The sequence below is a fragment of the Lytechinus variegatus genome, chromosome 19, assembly GCF_018143015.1.
Source record: "Lytechinus variegatus isolate NC3 chromosome 19, Lvar_3.0, whole genome shotgun sequence".
Classification (NCBI taxonomy): domain Eukaryota; kingdom Metazoa; phylum Echinodermata; class Echinoidea; order Temnopleuroida; family Toxopneustidae; genus Lytechinus; species Lytechinus variegatus.
In genome coordinates this window covers 9,149,063-9,170,997 of record NC_054758.1, presented here as the reverse complement: position 1 = coordinate 9,170,997, position 21,935 = coordinate 9,149,063, and the positions used below count along the sequence as shown (strand labels likewise).

The following is a 21,935-nucleotide window of genomic DNA, read 5'->3' as shown; positions in this document are numbered from 1 at the left end:
GCTCATTGTGATGTCACAAAATTGAAAAAAAATCAAAACTCTCACTTTTTTATGGATTTTAACCAAACCTTCACCGGTGCATTGCTTTTTTTTATTTAACAAACTTTAATAACATCAGGGTAAACATCACCTTAAACTTTGCTCTTTCTATGTTTTTCTTTCCTTCCTTCCTCTTTTTTCCTTGCAGTTGACGAGAAGAATATATAAAGGTATCCCGGACAAGATGAGAGGAACAGTGTGGGCCATGCTCCTGGATCTAAATAAAATAAAAGATGAGCAGCCTAATGTTTATGAGATAAACATCAACATCAAATGTAAACAGTTTGTGTGAATTGCTAGAAAAACTGGGCATGTTGGCTCAGTGGTAAAGTGTCTGCCTTATGAACGGTAGGTCTTGGGTTAATTCCTCCGCCTCGTCATACCAAAGACTTATAAAAATGGGACCTTCTGCCTTCTTGCTAGGCGTTCAGCATTTAGATTGGAGAAGGGTAATAATAACGTATTATGTTATGCAGTGCCCGCTGGAAGAGCAGTTTCCTAACTGAAGCGGCTACCCTGGATAATTAAAATATTGTTATTATTATTATTATTATTAAAAAAAGGGTCTGACGACAACAATGATGAGGACGAATGTCACCCATGTTGTTACCATTGTGGAGGCGTGATAGCTCAGAAGGTAGAGTGAAGGTTTGTAATTCTGGTGACCCGGGTTTGATTCCTAGCTGGTGTGCTAGTGCCCTTCATTACCGGGTCCCTCAGAGAGGACCTTAAGCCGCAGGTCCTCTGGTTGCTTGCATGCTTTCTTTAATAGCAATCAGGTAAAATCACCAACACTATTAGTCATAAGAGACGTCATCTCAGTGATGTTGATCATGGTGGTAGTAATTTACATGTAAAATGTATTATAGTCGTTATGATGATGCTGATGGTGATGCTGATAATATGGTTATTGTCTCACCTGCGAAGCAAAGTGAGACTATAGGCGCCGCTTTTCCGACGGCGACGGCGGCGGCGTCAACATCAAATCTTAACCTGAGGTTAAGTTTTTGAAATGACGTCATAACTTAGAAAGTATATGGACCTAGTTAATAAAACTTGGCCATAAGGTTAATCAAGTATTACTGAACATCCTATTAGAGTTTCATGTCACATGACCGAGGTCAAAGGTCATTTAGGGTCAATGAACTTAGACCATGTTGGAGGAATCAACATCGAAATCTTAACCTGAGGTTAAGTTTTTGAAATGTCATCATAACTTAGAAAATATATGGACCTAGTTCATGAAACTTGGACATAAGGTTAATCAAGTATCACTGAACATCCTGCATGAGTTTCACGTCACATGACCAAGGTCAAAGGTCATTTAGGGTCAATGAACTTTGGCCGAATTGGGGATATCTGTTGAATTCCCATCATAACTTTGAAAGTTTATGGATCTGATTCATGAAACTTGGACATAATAGTAATCAAGCATCACTGAAAGTTTTTTGCAAGTTTCAGGTCTCATGATTAAGGTCAAAGGTCATTTAGGGTCAATGAACTTTGGCCGAATCGGGGTATTTGTTGAATTACCATCATAACTTTGAAAGTTTATTGGTCTAGTTCATTAAACTTGGACTTTAGAGTAATCAAGTATCACTGAACATCCTGTGCGCGTTTCAGGTCACATGACCCAGGTCAAAGGTCAATGAACTTTGGCCAAATTGGGTGTATCTGTTGAATTACCATCATAACTTTGAAAGTTTATGGATCTGATTCATGAAACTTGTACATAAGAGTAATCAAGTATCACTGAACATCCTGTTCGAGTTTCAGGTCACATGATCAAGGTCAAAGGTCATGTAAGGTCGATGAACTTTGGCCATGTTGGGTTTTTTTGTTGAATAACCATCATGCAGTGATGCAGGTGAGACGGCCAGAGGCATTCCACTTGTTAGTATTATTATCATAATGATGCTGATGGTAAAGATATTGCCATGACAATGATAGATGCATTTCATTCTTTTATTCTTGGGATCAGTTTTCTTGGAACAGTCATATGGGATCAATGTATGTACATGGTGATTGGTGATTGATTTTTTTTACCTGATTGCTAAGAAAGCATGAATGCTTGTAAGCAAGCAACCAGAGGACCGACGGCTTAAGGTCCCCTCCGAAGGACCTGGTACTGAGGATTAATGCCTTACCAAAGGGCACTAGCGCACCAAGTGGGAATCGAACCCGGGTCACCGGAATACGAATCCCCCGCTCTACCGACTGAGCTATCGCGCCTAGCGTCCTTTGGAAAAGGCGTCAATCCATCATTTGGCACTCTCCACCCAGGTGTTAAATGGGTACCCGGTCGGATGTGAAAGCCTATGTAGTATGCCTAGTATTTGAGTCTTGGAACTGTTGTTAGAATGCTCCCCAGGGAGTGGAGAAGGTGCATACATTGTATGGGCATGCAAGGATCCGATGATAGGGGTAATAATATATCTGTAAAGTGCTTTATAAGAGACAGTGTTTCGATGTGTAGTGCTATATAAGTGCAGATTATTATTATTACATGAAAATTAAGTTTGCCATATCAAGCACATTGTACATGTACAATTCACTTAATTATTAATTCTAGTCTTGCCGACAGCATTATCATGATGTTTTCAATTCAAGAACTTCATATGAAAGTCCAAATAATTGCATAAAGTCGTTCCAGAAATATGTTAATATAGGGGTCAAGCAAGTTGTCTGCAAAACCACATCCTGCCAAAAGAAGTACATGTAGGCTAGCTGGTCAATGACAGTATTTACCGACTATTTACTCTTTGTTAGGAACGATTCAATGTCTCTTTAAACCCTCATGTTGATATACTAAAGGAAGTCCCATATTTCCAAACAGCTGTCCACCAAACTAGCCTTGGATTAGCAGCAAAGATTGAGAAAGAAAAAGAAAATATTCAGATAGGTCTACATTTATCTTTTTGCCTCCATCCAGAATTTAAGCCACTGTTCTCTGAGCATGGTCTAAGATACACACAGTTTGACACTGGAATTCAAAATAGATACAGAATTTTGAATGCAGTAAGGTAAAATAGTGTATTGCAAACTGGGTTTGAATGAGATATCGCATGAGGTTAAAAAAACATCATGGCATCTCAATGTAAACTATAGAAGAAAATATCTGAATTTCATTTTTCTTAGAATTCTAGGGAATGTCATGAAAATATGAAAAAAGTGAAATGTTTTCCTTTTAATTGTTAGGGGTATATAGCAGTTATTTTGTCTGAGTCTTCCTCCCCCTCCCTAAAAAAAACCAAAACAAAAACCAAAAAACAGTTGAGTGCAAGTCCAATGTACAATTTATGATCCAATACAACTTGAACAATTCAACAATGACAACGATTTTGCAGGTTACAAAGTCAAAGTTGACTGAGAATGTCACAGTCAGTTTTAATCTAGATTGAGCCATCAAGTTCTTGTTCTTTCACTCCATAGGTGAAATTCTTTTAAACATTTCCTAGTTTAAGCAAAAGAAAACACAAAGCTTGAGAATGTAAATGTATATCTGTATTGAGCAACATGTACAAGAGTGATTAATATAATGGGTCTTGAATATACAACTATCACCATAGGTCTATGTTACACTTGTAATAAGCCAACCTTCCAAAATGGGTGGAGTAGAAAAAGTGTTTTCACCAGATTATGGAGCTTAGAAGAATCGTCAAATTGCTATTTCTGCCCCCGAAATATCTTAATTAATCATCGGCTTCACCAGACGAGATCTTTAAGGGATTTTGTGAACTTTTTCTAGTTTTCTTCAATTTCCTTATCCCCTTGTTGAGTCTCCTTTTCCTTAGCCATATTTATGGAGATTTCTTAAGTTCTAAATTAGCGAAATGATTAAAACCATTCCTTAAATTTATATTAGACTCATTACTGATATGATGCATGTACTCCTATTGATGACCACAACCACATTTTTCATGTGAAATATGTATACCCGTTTGGAAGGAAAAGAAGAGGAGGAAGATGAGAATGATGAAGAACAAGGAGGAAAAATAGGAGTAAGAATAAAAAGGAGGGTGAGAGCAGGAAGGAAAAGTGAATGGAGGAAGGAGGGAAAGGATGAGAAGGAGGGGGAGAAGGAGAAGCAAGAGGAGGAAAATGAGGTGAAGAATAAAGAAAGATAAAAATGAAGTTGATTTTAAAGGGTTTAATGAGGACCAAAATAGAGGAATTAATAACAAAGAAAATAGAATTTAGCACTAAATAAAAAACAATAAATCTAAAGTCTTAACCAAAAGCCTTTTTAAAAAAGAAACAGTTGCTTGGTTCCCTTTGGTTCAAATGATTCAGAGAAAGAAAATCATGTGTGGATATTTTGATATGAGACCAGAGTTTCAGAAATTTATAGAATTTATAGAATGAGCATCTAATACCCCTTTCATAAACCCAATTATGTGGCTAATAGCAGCATAATTTGGTCCTAAAATCGGAGGAGGACCAGAGTTATCTGCATTATTTTGATGCTGCAATTATCCGCATAATAGCAGCATCGGGACCAGATTTTGACTTTATGAACGCATTTCGAAAGTAATGCGGATGATTGCCATGGAGCGGTCACAAGGTCACCCTTTTCCAATGCAACCCCACCGATGGGGGTGTGTGCGGTTGCCATGACGATTATCCTCTTTTTCGCTCATAAAAATAGTGCAGATTATTTTCGGAGTTTATGAACGCAATTTTTATTGAATTATCCGCATTACTCTTAGGCGGCTAACTGGAGGATAGGTTTATGAAAGGGGTAGTATGTGAACACATTGGCTATGGCACAGAAAGTGGTTTAACTATGAATCCAGAAATTGTATGTTTTGACAAATCATCCAACCAATATACATGTAGCAGGTGTTAATTTGGAAATTGAAATACTTACTTATAAAAAATGGTTATATAGGGATGTGCGACGACAAGATAAAGATAACAGATGAAATAATTAAAAGTGATTTATGAATGTATAATGACAGGAAGATAGGGAGAGAGAGAGAGTTTAAAGAGGGAGGGAGACAACATTTTTGTTAGATTTTTAGAAAACTTTTTTGTGCTATTATACACATGGTGATCTACTCGATACAAACATTGCACATGCAGTGCATATAAAACATGTACATGTATGAGCTGTCCATGAAATCTTTTAATGTGTTCGTAAGTTGAATTACCGATAAATCAAGGACTATCAATTTGCTTTGTGGTTTAAAGTTGGCATGAAAAATTTTTTTTTTTATTAAACCATGGATGGATTCATGAATTGTGTAAAAAGATATCAACAGCTTTTCATCGACTACTTGCTGTGAAGTAAGGCTGTGTTCAGAAGATAGATTCGCAATCGAAAATCAGAAATAAAAACGGCATCACAAAACAAAGTTGAAATTTAAAGAGATATTGTGTGAACACATTCGTGTTTTGTGAACACATTCGTGAATGTGTGAACACATTCGTCTCATTTCAAGCTGTGATACCACACATTCTATCAATTTGGATGAAAGCTTTCATAGACAAGTTTATAGATAAACTGCGCTTCAGAGAATATGGGCCAAACACAATTAATATTAGTTGAAAATTGTTTTGAGTGTAAATGGAGTTACATTATGTTTCAGGCTTTATGTCTTATACACAGCATGGGTCACCTGAATGCATCCGTACACCGATGCAGCATGGTGAAATCAATGAATTCAGGTACATGACCGACCGTTCAAAAATCTTGTGACGGCAGCAGTGCTTTTAGCAAAACGTCTTTGAAAAAGGCATTTCTGGGGTTACCTGAACACAGCCATATACAGCATGGTGCAAGTGAGGAGTTTAGAGGTACAATACACTGGGCATTGGCCAAGATTCTAATACTTGTCGGATTAGTTTCAGATTAATTGATTTAGATAGCTTTGAAAATGGGCGATTTTAGTTTAATGCTATGTGTTGGAATGGAGGTAGGATAGGAAATAGAGAGAGAGTGAGAGAGACACACACACTCTAAAATAGGGAGTACATTTACATAAATGATAAACGGAATAGGAAAGTATTTGAAAGGGGGATGAAATGAGGAAGCAAAGTAGAATCAAGTGCGTTGTTGACATAATTGGTGTTGGTGTTGGGTCAATTTGTAAATGAACACAGTAGGTAATTTCAACTTACATGTAAGTTTGGTGTTTACCGTTCGGTGTTGGCGTTACGTTGATTATTATATCAGTACAGGAGGTGGTTTCAACTTAAGTTTGGCGCCGACCTTTTGATATTGGTGTTAGGTTGATAATTAAATCAGCACAGTGGGTGATGTCAACTCAATTGGCGTGGTGGTTGATTTCAATATGTTCATGTTGATCTTTTGGTGTTGGTGTTACATCTGCGCAGCACCAAACTTAAAATGAAGCTGCTTTAGAATCGATGCCATAAAGATAATTTTATCAAGTGTAGACTTAGATATCCAATGCCAGGTTAATGAATAGAACATGTTCTATTAAATAAGATAATAAATTTTTGTGTAATCATATTAATTACCAAGAAAACTCATAACAGAAACAATAACAAGTTTTGAGATAAAAGATGAAAAAGTACTGGTTAAAAAATGTGCTAAGATATAGAACGAAGGTTTCTTTTTCAGAAAAAAAATTTATAAAAGGAGAGGCTTGAGATAGTATGTCTTGCACGTAGTGACACATTATCTCTACCATGTTGTGTCATCATTGGTAAATCCTCTCCCAAACTTTCTCGAGGGGTCACGATGAGGTCAATGATCTCTCCTTATTCTTGTACAAGATACAAGTTGGAAGTCGGTGTGTTAGACTCTGATCAGGGAAGTCTAATTCACTTTCCCGCTTCAATTATGTATTTGGGTTTTGAAAGTATATGAAAGGTTTTGAAAGTATATGAGGACCTTTTTTTAAATTAGTCTTATCACGGACCTTCTGTCAGAGTAGTAGGTCCATGGTCCTATGAACTGAATGTTATCAATCGTGTCCCAGGACCATGAACAACATTCCTTTAGTGAAATTAGGGAAACATTTTATATTAAAGACTATGATGTTTGTGAATAGGCAATGAATGGCAAAGCTGCCAAGTAGTACTTGTTTTCAGTAATTAATGCTGAAAAATGAGACAGAATACTGGTGGTTTTATGCAAATTACTGATTTCTAAAGTTTCAGTTAATGTGTCGCCCATGTTATATTTTCTTACCAAAAATACTGATTTTCAGCCTTTAAAATACTGACTGTCCTTGATCAGGTTGGCATCTGTGTTAAGGCTTGCTGGGGAAGTTTCATTATATTTATATTGAAATTTGAAAATACAATTCATGGCTTGGTGAATTTTACTGGATGAAGGCCATAAATTGTACATTCAGTATTATAGGATTATTTGTTACAAGCTCTTGCTGTGGGGGTGTCCCTGAAATTTTGAATTTTCAGGTGAATATATTGCTCTCATCCCCCCACTGCTCGGGCCGGATTTGCTCCATATTTTGATGATTTTTAGGGCAAGGCAACTTTCCAGAGGGCACATTTCTGTATAACAGCACAAACAAGAAAAAAAAAAGGGGGGGGGGGGGGGCACATCAAATTCCCAAGGCCAATAAGAGGGCATCTACAATGTAGGCCCATCAGCAAGGCATCCACCACTATGGCCTTCATTGACCTTGCATTAAATGAGGAGAAATAAAATACATGTAACTTCCCTACGACAAATGTTTGATGATGCTTGCAGACTAGTGAGTGGCAGCTTAAAGAGAAATGCCAGTAGTTGCAGGAAACACTGATTTCATGAGAAAGTCTGTAAAACCAGGCTTAATTGTCAGTATATCATCGAGGATCTAGATCTGGTATAGTTACATAAACTGAAGTTTGTGAAATCTTGAAATCTACGCTGAAAAACGTTCACACTGAAGATCCCCAAAACAGATAGGCACACATGGGACAGTGTATTACCATTGCTGGAATAAAGACCCGACGGAAGTGACCGAATCCGGGCTTATTTTGCTTATTTCTCAGCAATTACACGATTTCTCGCAGAATCCTTTGGAACATATTTTTTATTCATACAAACAGACACTTGGGTGGTCATTATATTAGATTCTGTAAAAAGTCATTTTGAGATCGTTACCAAAACTGGAATTTATCTTTAATACCAAAATACTTCTGTGATTGCAAATTTAATGAAGAACTGAATACTCAAATTCCCTATCCCTTTTCTATGTTTCAGAAAATGAAAGCGAGATCAAGGTTGTACTCGCCGGACATCAGGCAGATTGATCTGGACGTCAATCGGACCTTCAGGAATCACATCATGTTCAGGGATAGATACGGCATCAAGCAACAAGCTCTCTTCCACATCCTCGCTGCTTACTCTATGTACAATACGGTATGTAGTCACTCATCCAAGTATCAAAGCTTGGGGCTGTTTCATACAGCTGTCTGTAAGTTGTGATCAACTTCAGTAAAGACTGGTGACTCTTAGGCCCGTATTCTGAAGTCTGGTTTAACTTAGACTATGGTCTAACTCTGCTAAAATTATGGGTAGACATAAGTGTCAAATGTATGTTTCTTATGTTTACTGTGCTCTTTCCTGATTCATCGATGGTGAAGACAATCATATATTCAAACTTCCTAGACAATTATGAATGATTTGAGAGCCAAATGAGCTGAAATATGATATCCCTACCGTTAGTGATTTATGTAAAAATTGACTATCCATACTTAAACCAAAATTTTAAACCTGATTTTAACTAAAACCTGACTTCAGAATACAGGCCTTAGGAGCTAAATCCACATAAAATTTGGTGCGCATGATTACATCAAGAAAGGATCACCAGTTGTTTGTAAAGTCGTTCGTAACACATAAACAGCTTTTATATGAAACACCCACCTAGGTCCCGTAACACAAAGGTTAGCGATTAATCGTACCCTCTATTTTAACGATTGATTGTACATTGGAATGGAATAAATCGTAGAAAAGTGTGTCTGCGATCATTGCTAAGCTTTGTGTTACAGGCCACCTCGTTTAGTTCCCGACTCCTGGGATTGTGGGATTTACCTTGCATTCACAAAGATCACCCTCACCCCACTTCTTCCACTTGGTGCATCCTCCTCCCTCCATACAACCTTCCTACTCTCCTCCACCACTTGCTTCTTCCATATCTTCTTCGATCACCCCCTTACTGTCTTACCAGCCATTTCAAACTAAAAAAGAAAGTCCTATTAATAGTCGATAATAGTCTTGCTTCTTCGGCCATCATTTATCCTGATTTATCCAAACCTACAATGTACATGTTTGTCCGTCTTATTTTCATCTTATAAAAAACAATGTGAGAAACTTCTCTTTGTTTGAAATAACGGAGTTCTGATAATTTTCATGAAAGTTGAAAGTAATTAACGCAATAAGTTTAGTTCAAGGTTAAGCAGACAAGCTCATGACATCACAATGAAATCCTTATCAAAGATGACATCATTGTGACATCATTATGACATCATATGACATGACTCATGATATCACACAGATAAATCATAATGACCTTTAAATAAAACATGAATCATGACACCATTGTGCACTCATTACGATGTCAGTAATTCATCTCGGTAACATTCATCATCATTTTGAGAATAGAAGCATATAATGTGCATGTATGATAGGATGAGCTGTCTCAAGGTGCCTGGAAACTGATTTCTTTTTGCTGAGCTTCTTTACAATGTATTTGAAGTTTACCTATGAAGGTTGTAGGGATCTGTACACCATCTACACTAATGGCAATTTACAAAAGGGGAGCAGTGAAATAATAATGATAATATAGGATTAGTATAACGCACGTATCCACCTTGCTAGGTGCTCAAGGTGCTCCTATATTACCCCGGTTAAGCTAGTCTACCGATTCTGGTGCGCACAGCTTTTTGAGGAATTACTTCCTGCCTGTACCCATTACCTCACCTGGGTCAAGTGCAGCACATTGTGGATAAATTTCGTGCTGAAGGAAATTATGCCAGGGCTAAGATTCAAACCCACATCCTTATGAAAGGCGAGAGTCAGAAACACTAGATCTCATTCTTTTGTTCTGGTGAGCGTTTCATGAAAAAAGTTGTCAGTGATTTACGTACATCAATGATTGTTATAAGCTTCTGCAAATACTTGCATCTTATTGGCTGAGAGCTAGTTAGCATGAAAAAATCACTGACAAAAACTCTTCTTGAAACACCCCCCCCTCATCTTCCTGTCTGTTGTATGCATTGTCGATTCCCAGGCCTCCAAGAAGAGTTGCATTATCATGCCTTAAACAATGAGCATTTGTGGGATTTGAATACATCTAGGGCTTTTTAGAGATTGAAATCTTTGGTGGGATTTCCACAAGTTCTTCTCTCAGCTCAAGAATTGCCCAAAGACAATGGCATTAATCCGCTGGAAAGCCGTATCTCTATTCTCAATCTGGATGGCTTTGGAAGTGACTGTACAGTATCTGTCATTAACCCTCCAAGATAGATTTTATTCATAGGGCTATATTATTATTATATAGCAATCATGCTTCATTTTTTGGATTGGTAATATCTACAATTTTTATTGTTTGAAGGGATGGTGCGGGCTGAAAATATATCTAAATAAAATAGAGTAAAATTCACAAAGCAAAATGTTGAAAATTTTATCAAAATCGGATAACAAATAGCAAGATTATTGAATTTTAAAGTTTAGCAATATTTTGTGAAAACAGTTATATTCACATCGTCATCTTCAAAATTCAATAACTTTGTTATTTGTCATCCAATTTTGATCAAATTTTGAGCATTTTGCTTTGTGAATTTCACTCTATTTATTGAGATATAAATATCTCCAGCCTGGACCATCCCTTTAAAGTTCTTCAATGATAAATTGAGATATCATTTGCATAATAAATTGCAACTTGCAACCATACTTTATCAAAGAATATAGTTGTTTTTAAATATTCCCATATATTCTTTGAATTGTAACATGGGATCAATCTACATGTCAGCTAAATATATATTTTAAAGTTGGGGAATCAAATTGCAGACGATTCCTGAGCTGCATGTAAGGCTCTAAGAATTAAATCATGATGATGCAAGGGCCATTTCTGTGAAAGTGTATAATTTCAAGGCTACATGATATGACTTATTGAACAGAAATGTAGAGTCCATCAAGTAATTAGATTAAGAAACAAAAATTAAGTAGAAATTGTCAGAAATGCTAACAAGTCAAGTCAGTCAAGAAGGAACATTAAGGTCAAACCAAATATATGAAAAACTTAAAAAAAAAGAGGGGAAAATAGAAGTGCAGAAGTGTGTATGAATGAATAATGAAGAGAAAGATTGCGAAATTGTTAAACTGAGTTGCTAGGGTAATGAGAATAATTTCAAGTTGGTCCCTTGTTCTGAAGTTTTTTTTCCTCGTTGTAAACCCGGTACATATGTATTTCCCTGAATGAATAAATGGCAGGAATAAGAAAATTTGAAAAGAACCGAAACCGAAAGAACCGTAAACCTTTTAACAAAGGAACACAAATTTGGATGGCAATCTTGAGAAAAGGTAGAAACAAGTACATAAATAAACAATGCAACTCGGATATACTATGTCAATGATAAGAATTCCTTTTTTTTAAAGAAAGCAATAAACTTCTTTCCTTAGGGATTTGTTTAGGAGGTCCCTGATAGTTATCTCTTAAAGATGACTGAGCTGTTGAGGAGATCCATCTTAAGCTTGCATCATTTCCTGCCCTGATCACATAGAGATAACATTATGATGTACACTCACATACTGAAGAAACATTCATGACAACATGTGACCAGTCACGTGACTCTATGGTATCTTTCAAATATATGTACAGAAAATGAAAAAAAACCTCAATTATGTTTTGGTGTTATGACATGGATAGGCTTAATTTTGTGACATTTAATAGATTTTGAGTATTATGATATACATGTACACTCATATACTGGAGAAACATTCATCATGACATGTGATCATTCATGTGACTCTATGGTATCTCTGAAATATATTAAAAAATTACAAATTTCTCAATGATGAATAAGTGTCATGCTGTTGTGAATGGGTTTAATGTTGTGACATTTGGAGAGATTTTCAGCATCTGTTATCAGATAGTACTTCTGACATAAGTACTTTTCATTTTAATATTAAGGATGATCTTGTCAGGATAAAAAATATAAACATTGATCTGATACATCATGACTTGTACTCACAAACTCAAGTATTAGATATTAATAACAGACACTTGACCTCATGAATACATTATTAGCCCCATTGAAGTCAATGTATTATTGACCTGGTTCCTAACATTTAGAATCAGGCCAATAATACATTAATAATAATGATAGTAATAGGCATTTATATAGCGCCATCTATCTAGAAATATTCTATTCCGAGGCGCGTTGTTTTTTTATTATTACCCCGGCTTTAGCTCGAGCTGCCTTTCATCGCTCATGCATTCAAGGAATTAATCCTGCCGGGTACCCATTCACCTCACCTGGGTCGAGTGCAGCACGATGTGAATAAATTTCTTGCTGAAGGAAATTACGCCATGGCTGGGATTCGAACCCACGACCCTCTGTTTCAAAGTCAGAAGACTTATCCACTGGGCCACAACGCTCCACATTGACTTCATGAGGTCATATCTTGGGGCCCCATGGACCAATTCCAAACAAATTTGGGTTGTGTGGGTATTTGCATCATGCGCTACCAAAATATGGTTATCGAAAATGATTCTCAAATTTTGATTTTTCATCATCTTCTTTCTTTGATTTTTCTGTAGGAGGTTGGATATTGCCAGGGGATGAGCCAAATAGCAGCCCTCCTTCTCATGTACCTTAACGAAGAAGAAGCATTCTGGGCTCTTCTTATCCTACTGACAGACACCAAGCATGCCATGCATGGTAAGTCAACTACAGAGGGCGCCAAACACTGCATCTTCAATGCCAAATATTTCAATATTCAAGCCAACTTGGCCAATGATATGGGGGCAAAGTGCTCTCATGATTTACGGACGTATGGGATTAAAATAAGTGAATGTTAGACGAGTACATTGCCCTTCGTGGGATTTGAACCTATTCACCTGGGCTTACATGACCACTGCTACACCAGCTGGGTTTGGGAGATACATCAAATGATCCTTAATTAGCAAAAATATATGTGGAGGGGAAAATCATCTTGTGATTTAAGCTCTCTTTAACTGTGATGAGCTCCTGTTTTTTTGTTATTAAGAATGAGCAATGTTTGTCCTTCTGACATCATCTTAGAGAAATTACTTATTTTGACATCTTTTACAAAAAAGTAACATTTGTATAAACACTAGTTGAACTTTTCAGCTCTTCAGTGATAGCAAATCCAGTTAGCATTAAAATACCTACTAATTTGTTTGTTGACAGTTACTGTATTGCTTGAAATATCTTTCAGGTTTCTTCATTCCTGGGTTTCCCAAGCTGATCAGGTATCAAGATCACCATGAAAACATCCTCAAGAAACTCCTACCGAAGGTCCGCAAGAATCTGGTAGGTACTCGGTCCGACCAACTGAGTCTGACCTTTTGTAATACATGTAGGTACATGGGAGGCTCCTTGTCTTTCCAAGTCTTATGTTTTATTCCTGGGTCTCCTAAGCTGATCAGGTATCAAGATCAACATGAAAACATCCTCAAGAACCCAAGGTCAGAAAGAATCTGGTAGTTGGCACTTTCGGTCGCACCTTTGAAGGACTAGGTTCTTGGTAGATATATATTTTTTTGAGCAGTGCAATGGAACAGCCCCCAGGTATCATATGTGCAGTTCTGGATAAAAGTAGCCCTTTGTTGTCTACAATTGTATTTTTGATAGTACACTGTATTGCCAAAATTTCTTTTAGATTGTATATCTACTTTGCAACTGCATATTAGAGGTCTGAGTGGTAGACTGAAAAAGATAAATTTTGATTACGTACTTTAGCCGCTCTGAAGCTTTGTGTCTGTTTATGAAACATTTTGACTCAATATTAAAGGGAAAGTGAGTTTGCACTCGTGCTAGTCTTCTCTCAAGACCAATGTATTCATGAACCTCTCAAATTTAGGGTCTGTGCATGTGAACTACTCCCACAAATATAAGAAATTTCAATGAATGCTATATGAGAATCAAATAAAGAGAATCAAATCAATGATTTCAAAGGATGTTAAAACAAAACCTGCATGTGAGAGAATTTGACTTGGCTTCATAAAATACATTCTGGGCTTCTGTATCAAGTTTCAACCCATGTAGATACAAAGCCCTGGAGAGCTAATTTTAATTTATAATCCAAAAATAGATCACTTTAAACTGTATTTAGTGAGAAGAAAAAGATTGGTGTCAGTTTACGAGTTCTATTAAGCCTATGAAAGACCTTGGTTCTTATAATAGGAATCTGATACTATAAAATACATGTACTTAATTATCTTTGACTAAGTGATAGAGGGTATTAATTAAGGAGGTAGAAGCAGGAGGTATTCTGTTCCTTAGTTATACAATATAGTTAATTGCTGATGTGGTTTACGGTACACCATGTGGAGTGTTATAGAAACAGTGGATAGAAGAAGAGAAGTGGATAGGCGAGAAAGTGGAGATTTGAGATTAGAGTATTCTTTCTTGAAAACATAGTCCTGAAAAGGACTGTAAACCAGAAGGAATGTTGAGTGAGAACAGCTTGAGTAGTAGAGCTGATGAGGAGATGCTGGCTTGAGTCGGCGAGTAGAGATGATGAGTAGTAGAGAGACTCGACGTTTCGGACAGGTTGACTGTCCGTCTTCAAGAATACTCTAATCTCAAATCTCCACTTTCTCGCCTATCCACTTCTCTTCTTCTATCCACTGTTTCTATAACACTCCACATGGTGTACCGTAAACCACATCAGCAATTGTACATGCCACCATGCAAACCTTCAAACAATATAGTTAATGTTTTATTTTGGATTACATGGACAACGACCATAAATCAAATGTACTATTGGTAAACAGTGATGCTCAAAAGTTAGTGAACCCCACCAGAAAAATGGACACATTTAAAGATAAATTCCAGTTTTGGTAACGATCTCAAAATGACTTTTTACAGGATCTAATATAATGACCACCCAAGTGTCTGTTTGTATGAATAAAATATATGTGCCAAAGGATTCTGGGAGAAATTGTGTAATTGCTGAGAAATAAGCAAAATAAGCGCGGATTCGGTCACTTCCGTCGGGTCTTTATTCCAGCAATAATAATACACTGTCCCACGTGTGCCTATCTGTGTTGGTGATCTTCAGTGTGAACGTTTTTCAGCGTAGATTTCAAGATTTCACAAAGTTCAGTTTATGTAAATGTACCAGATCTAGATCTTCGATGATATTCTGACAATTAAGCCTGGTTTTACAGACTTTCTCATGAAATCAGCATTTACTGGAATTTCTCTTTAAGAGTGTTACAAGTTCTGCCATGTTTATTCTGAAGTCGGTTGGTTCAGTATAGTTTGTTACTCTAGGGTCACCGAACATTGAAGTGTTGTTGTCTACATTCGACACTCCGCATGAAGGAGTGCATTTTGTGGCAGGGTTCACCTACCTTTGAGCACAAGTTTTTATGTAGTTTTATGTTACTAAAGCATCAACCAAGCATTTGACCAACATTAGGGATATGCTAGTATTCTAGTTATTAGACTTCTACTGGTTATTAATTTGTGAATGCATATTGTTACTAGGGCATAACACCAGCATATCTTAGAATTTAATATTGTTTTAGAACAGTTCAGAAATGTACACAAGTACAGGCAGGGTATTTTTCAAGCTATATTAGAACAGTGTCCCACATATGCTTTTCTGTGTAAGTAATCATAAGTGTTGTCAACTTTCAGCTAAGATTTCATGATTACTCAAACATAAGTTAATGTTAATGTACCAGACTTAGATCTATATTAATACATGTAGGATGACAATTAATCTTGATTTTAAAATACTTTCTCATGACATATTTATTTGTTGCAAATTTATTGTTTTATCTTTGAATTCCTTTTGTGTTGTAGGACCGATTGGAGATCCACACGAGTCTGTACTCAATGAAGTGGTTCTTTCAATGTTTCTTGGATAGAGTACCGTTCCCTCTCACACTAAGGCTGTGGGATATATTCATGCTTGAAGGAGATAAGATACTCATATCAATGGCGTATACCCTTATGAAACTACACAGAAGTGAGTATGGATGGATGGGTGGGTGGGTGGATGGATGGGTGGGAGGGTGGGTGGATGGAGGGATAGATAGATGGATGGAAGAAAGGAAGGATGGAAGGAAGGATGGATGGATGGAAGGAAGGAAGGATGGGTGGGTGGATGGATGGATTGGTCATTGAATGGATGAGTGGGTGGATGGGGGGAACGAGGAATGAAGGTTTGGATAGATGGATGGATGGTTGAGGGGACAGATGGACAAATTCTTAACCAAGCCTGTAGCTTAGGGCAGCCATTGGGCCATAAAAAGTTAGATTAATGACATTACAAGATGAAGGCAATATCCAGTGGCATGACATAACATCTGCTAGTCATAAATCTGGTACTGCTGTGCGTGATTTATATCCGAATGGTGTCAAACTCCCCATGAAAACCCGAGACGTTGTGCTTTAACTTTTTCCCTTTTCTTTGTTACCCAGGAGTGTTGATCAAGAAGGACATGGAGATGGTCGTGAGGTACCTACAGGAGCAGTTGGTCATTGACTTTGGTTACAGGGACGATGAGGTCATAGATGCCCTACAGGAGGGGATATCAGGTAAGAAATAGCTCTGGAGTTCCTTGCCTGCTCAAGGGAAGATCAGGTGCTTAGGAGAGCAGTTAGTCATTGACTTTGGTTATAGGGATGGTGAGGTCATAGATGCCCTGCTGTAGGGGGATATCGGGTAATAAATACGTGAAATAAGACTTATCAAGTTCTTCTTTGCCTTGCTCAAGGCATGTACCCTACCACATGCACAAGGGGATGTCAGGTGAGCTTGCCTTTCATCAGAAAGACAAAGTTGTCAATGTTCTGAAAGAGATGTCAGGTATAAGGATGTCTCCAGATAAAGAGCCATTGAGCTCTTGATCAAGGGGAGGACTTTGGCCAGAGAGACAAAATTGTTCATGTCCTGAAGGGGATAGGAGGTAAGGAAGTCTTCATGTAAAGAGCCTTCGAGTTCTTTTTGGTCTTGTCTTCCAGGAGGTCTAGTAAGCTTGCCTTTGGTAGGAGTGACAAAGCTTTTATTGTCCTACTGAAATGGATATCAGGTTAAAGGATGTCTCCAGGGAAAGAGCCTTTGAGCACTCCTGTACCTTGTTCTCCAGGAGATCAGGTAAGGGATGGGACATACATATCTTGTGGAACCATCCTTCAGGTTTGTATGGCAAAGGATTCTGCAGTTCAGAAACATTCTCATTGTTTTCTCTTTAATCTCTTTTGCATTTGTGTTTGTCTCTCATTCCAGAATTGAAACGCTCAAAGCTACTGGTGCCCCCGCCCGCTAAGCAAAATGAGATGCCCATCCTTCCCTTTGGACTGTCACGGCAACCGTCGATAAGCCAAGCCACGGGGCTACGAACGGCCATGCCAGTCAGCAATGGCACCAGTAAACAGGTAACACAACGCTAAACCAGCATGCTGTGCATGTCATAGTAGCTTCCCAATCCTAGTAGATCCCCCTCAACCTTCCCTAGCGAGGATTGAGATGTCCCTCGTCGCATGAACATTGCATGAATTACTGTGCTTATTGTGGTGGACGTTTTGGTGGTTTGTGGAGTATTCAGCTTATTTTGGTGTGAAAAGCTCATACATATACGCATGCATGTGGACTTGATGGATAGCTTGTGTTAAAATTTCTGTTATAGAATATATATGTACAATGTATTTCATCAAATAGACACCAGTTGCAGTGATGTAGTGAGAAGTGTAGGTACAGTGAAGCGGTAGTGACCGGGGCCGTAACACAAAGTTTAGCAATGATCGTAGAACATTTCTCTACAATTGATTGCATTGACTACAATGTACAATCAATCATGAAAATCAAGCGTACGATCAACCGCTAACCTTTGTGTTACTGGACCCAGGGGAGTGTTTCATGAATGAAAAAGTAAGTGATTTTCATGGACAAATTTGCTCTTAGCCAATCAGATGCATGGATTTCAGTAGCTTGTAATAATAGTCAGTGAAAATAATTTTCATGAAAATACTCCCCAAGTATTTGCTCCATGGACAATTGCTCCTTACTCAAATTTCTCTGAAGGGTTGAGGTTACTCAAGTGTTCCGATTATAGCCTTTTGTTTGAGAATAATGAAAGGAAGTTGGATTAACTGCCATTGGGGCAAACATCCAAATGAAACACAGTCATTGATATCTTGCGATCATAATTCTTCATTTTCATCTCGCATATATATATTCCTAATGCAGATCAGTTGGAAGTCATCTGGCTTTAATACATGTAGAACAGGGGAGTTTTTCATTAAGCATCTTGTCAGTGATTTTTCACTCACAAATTTTGCTCTGAGCCAATCAGATCCAAGGATGTCAGTAGCTTATAACAAATTCACTATTTTGTTTCATGAAACACTCCCAAGAATTCACTTTACAATAATGTAGATGTAATCATATTGCAAAGGACTATAAATTGCTTCATTGGCTCAGTTTCAACTGTAGATGGCGCTATATAAATATTCAGTTGTTCTTCAACATCGCATAAAAGAATGGTGCTATCATGGAGATTTCTGGCTCCAAAAAGGAGTTATAATGGAAGTTTTTGCGGTGAACTCTATGTATCTAGTCCTGAAAAGGACTGTTTGTTATCTTTCTTGGTTGTTTGATAGCTCTCAAAAGAACTGTACCGTTGTTTCGACCAGCGTGTTCTGGTCGTCATTCTGAGAACATGCTGGTGGAAACATCGGTAACAGTTCTTTTAAGAGCTCTCAATAGCCAAGAAAGATAACAAACAGTCCTTTTCAGGACTACATACATTGTACAAAGGCTCGTATTCTCAACTCCGGTTTAAAGTTGAAGTTTAACTATGGAGAGCCAATTGGTGCACAAATCTCTATTAGTACATGTTCAGTTTATTAACTCTTCTGACACTCAAATCATTTATAACTGTCTCAGAATGATAACTGAAATATTTTCTTCATTATGAAAGCAAAATGAAACAAAATAGTAGATATAAAAAAAAATACAATATAAGCAGAATTTTTTAGTTTTTGGCTCCCATAATATTAGCACAGAGTTAGACCATGGTCTGAGCTGAACCCAGCCTCAGAATATGGGCCAGGGTGTTTAATACAAAAAAACTTCTGTTATTCTCTCCACCAAAAGGAGTTTTTGTAATGATGGATATGAACATGGCAATTAGTCTAAAATCCTGAATTAGAACAATATAACATTATTTGTTGTATTGTATCTAGTATACACATATTGATACAATTCAGGAAAATTTGAAATAGGTCATACCTGTACATGTTATTAATCTTGATAGTATATATATATATATATATATATATATATATATATATACAGTGCGTCCCAGAATAAACGAAACCGATATTTAGCGATCATTTATCATAACTTAATCATAAATAGAATAGACAAATGACCTACCAATTTAAAGCTTAGAATCTCCTCTTTCATCTGATATTACTAAGGTTATTTCTTATTCACGCATGAGTGAGCAAAAACAATTTGAAGAAAGGATACCAAAAACTCATTTGGCGGGGGTATCTGGGTTTCAAAAAGAAAACCACATTTCTGAAAAGTTCAATATCTGCTCTTTAATTTGGTACCTCAATTACAGAAAATGGTCCAGAAATAAAAAAGTTCTGGTCATTTGAAATAAGGCTTGTATTTCCATAATTTCATGAGATAAACGTGTTTTCACCGGTTTCCCACAGAAGCTTTCGCATGGTGAACAAAAGATTTAATGCATGGCTGATCGTCAACAAAACGGAGTGTTGAGTGAGTTTGAAAGCCAGCCTGGAGAACCTCTTCATTTTATGAAATTATTGAAATTCAAGCCTTATTTCAAATGACCAGAACTTTGTTATTTCTTGACCATTTTCTGTAATTTAGGTATCAAATTAAAGAGGAGATATTGAACTTTTCAAAAATGTGGTTTTCTTTTTGAAACCCAGATACCCCCCGCCAAATGAGTTTTTGATATCCTTTCTTCAAATTGTATTTGCTCACTCATGCGTGAATGAAAAAAAATCTAAGTAATATCAGATGAAAGAGGAGATTCTAAGCTTTAAATTGGTAGGTCATTTGTCTATTTTCCTTATGATTAAGTTATGATAAATGATCGCTAAATCTCGGTTTCGTTTTTTCTGGGACGCACTGTATATATATATACAGTGCGTCCCAGAAAAAACGAAACCGAGATTTAGCGATCATTTATCATAACTTAATCATAAATAAAATAGACAAATGACCTATCAATTTAAAGCTTAGAATCTCTTCTTTCATCTGATATTACTTAGATTATTTCTCATTCACGCATGAGTGAGCAAATACAATTTGAAGAAAGGATATCAAAAACTCATTTGGCGGGGGGTATCTGGGTTTCAAAAAGAAAACCACATTTTTGAAAAGTTCAATATCTGCTCCTTAATTTGATACCTAAATTACAGAAAATGGTCAAGAAATAACAAAGTTCTGGTCATTTGAAATAAGGCTTGAATTTCAATAATTTCATAAAATGAAGAGGTTCTCCAGGCTGGCTTTCAAACTCACTCGACACTCTGTTTTGTTGACGATCAGCCTTGCATTAAATCTTTTGTTCACCATTCGAAAGCTTCTGTCGGAAACCGGTGAAAACACGTTTATCTCATGAAATTATGGAAATACAAGCCTTATTTCAAATGACCAGAACTTTTTTATTTCTTGACCATTTTCTGTAATTTTGGTACCAAATTAAAGAGGAGATATTGAACTTATCAAAAACGTGCTTTCCTTTTGAAACCCAGATACCCCCGCCAAATGAGTTTTTGGTATCCTTTCTTCAAATTGTTTTTGCTCACTCATGCGTGAATAAGAAATAACCTAAGTAATATCAGATGAAAGAGGAGATTCTAAGCTTTAAATTGGTAGGTCATTTGTCTATTCTATTTATGATTAAGTTATAATAAATGATCGCTAAATCTCGGTTTCGTTTATTCTGGGACGCACTGTATATATTGCATATTTCATTCTTCATGCTGAAGCTACTGTGTATCGAGATATACATGTACGAATGCATGTGGCAAATTGAAGCAATTTAGATGGACATTAAATTTGAAAAGAATTGAATTGTTCCATGATAGAAGAACGATTTCAAAAAGAAAAGAACTGTTGCATTTCACTTAAATGTAATTCTTTAAATAGCAAATACTTCCTTTCAGAAATGCAACAAATTAACGAAATGCACATGTACACATGTAAAGACAGATATTTACAATGTAGGTATACTATATCCATTTTGGAACTCTGATTTTCATCGTATGACATTTAATAGTACGTTTCAGGTTACATAGGTATTCATGGATTTCTTTACATTTTACGTGCATAGCACAATCAGTTATAATGATATAGGCCTAGATATATTTTGTGTAATTTTACCTGAAATCACTTTTGGATGTCGCACTTGAAATATATATATATATAATTCACTTGTGTAATCATGTCTTGTATACTAATATACATGTAACTACAGGTAGATAGTAATTATTTGATTATTCGCATATTTTACCATCTATACGGAGATGTTGTTTTTATCATGCATTCTAGGTCATGTTATCTTATTAGCTGATCATGTTTATTTGCGGATAATTTTTTTATTGTGACTGACTTGTATTTACCTAACTTAGGGAACTCATTATGGAGTATTAAAGGTTTGTGCATGTACATTTTGTAAATATATTTCAGAGGATTATGTTCATGTATAGGATTATATTTGATA

General features: G+C 36.7%; 1 protein-coding gene across 6 annotated transcripts in view; it reads left to right on the top strand.

The window, feature by feature from the left end:
* Window positions 1–21,935, top strand: part of LOC121405953 (USP6 N-terminal-like protein) — a 70,452-nt gene that overhangs the window by 35,391 nt on the left and 13,126 nt on the right. For all 6 annotated transcript variants that reach the window (XM_041596947.1, XM_041596951.1, XM_041596950.1 and 3 more), the window contains 7 exons: window positions 188–295; window positions 8,222–8,380; window positions 12,783–12,903; window positions 13,424–13,518; window positions 16,024–16,189; window positions 16,645–16,761; window positions 17,453–17,601. In XM_041596947.1, the coding sequence (XP_041452881.1) occupies window positions 188–295; window positions 8,222–8,380; window positions 12,783–12,903; window positions 13,424–13,518; window positions 16,024–16,189; window positions 16,645–16,761; window positions 17,453–17,601 (915 nt within the window). The remainder of the gene's footprint in view (window positions 1–187; window positions 296–8,221; window positions 8,381–12,782; window positions 12,904–13,423; window positions 13,519–16,023; window positions 16,190–16,644; window positions 16,762–17,452; window positions 17,602–21,935) is intronic.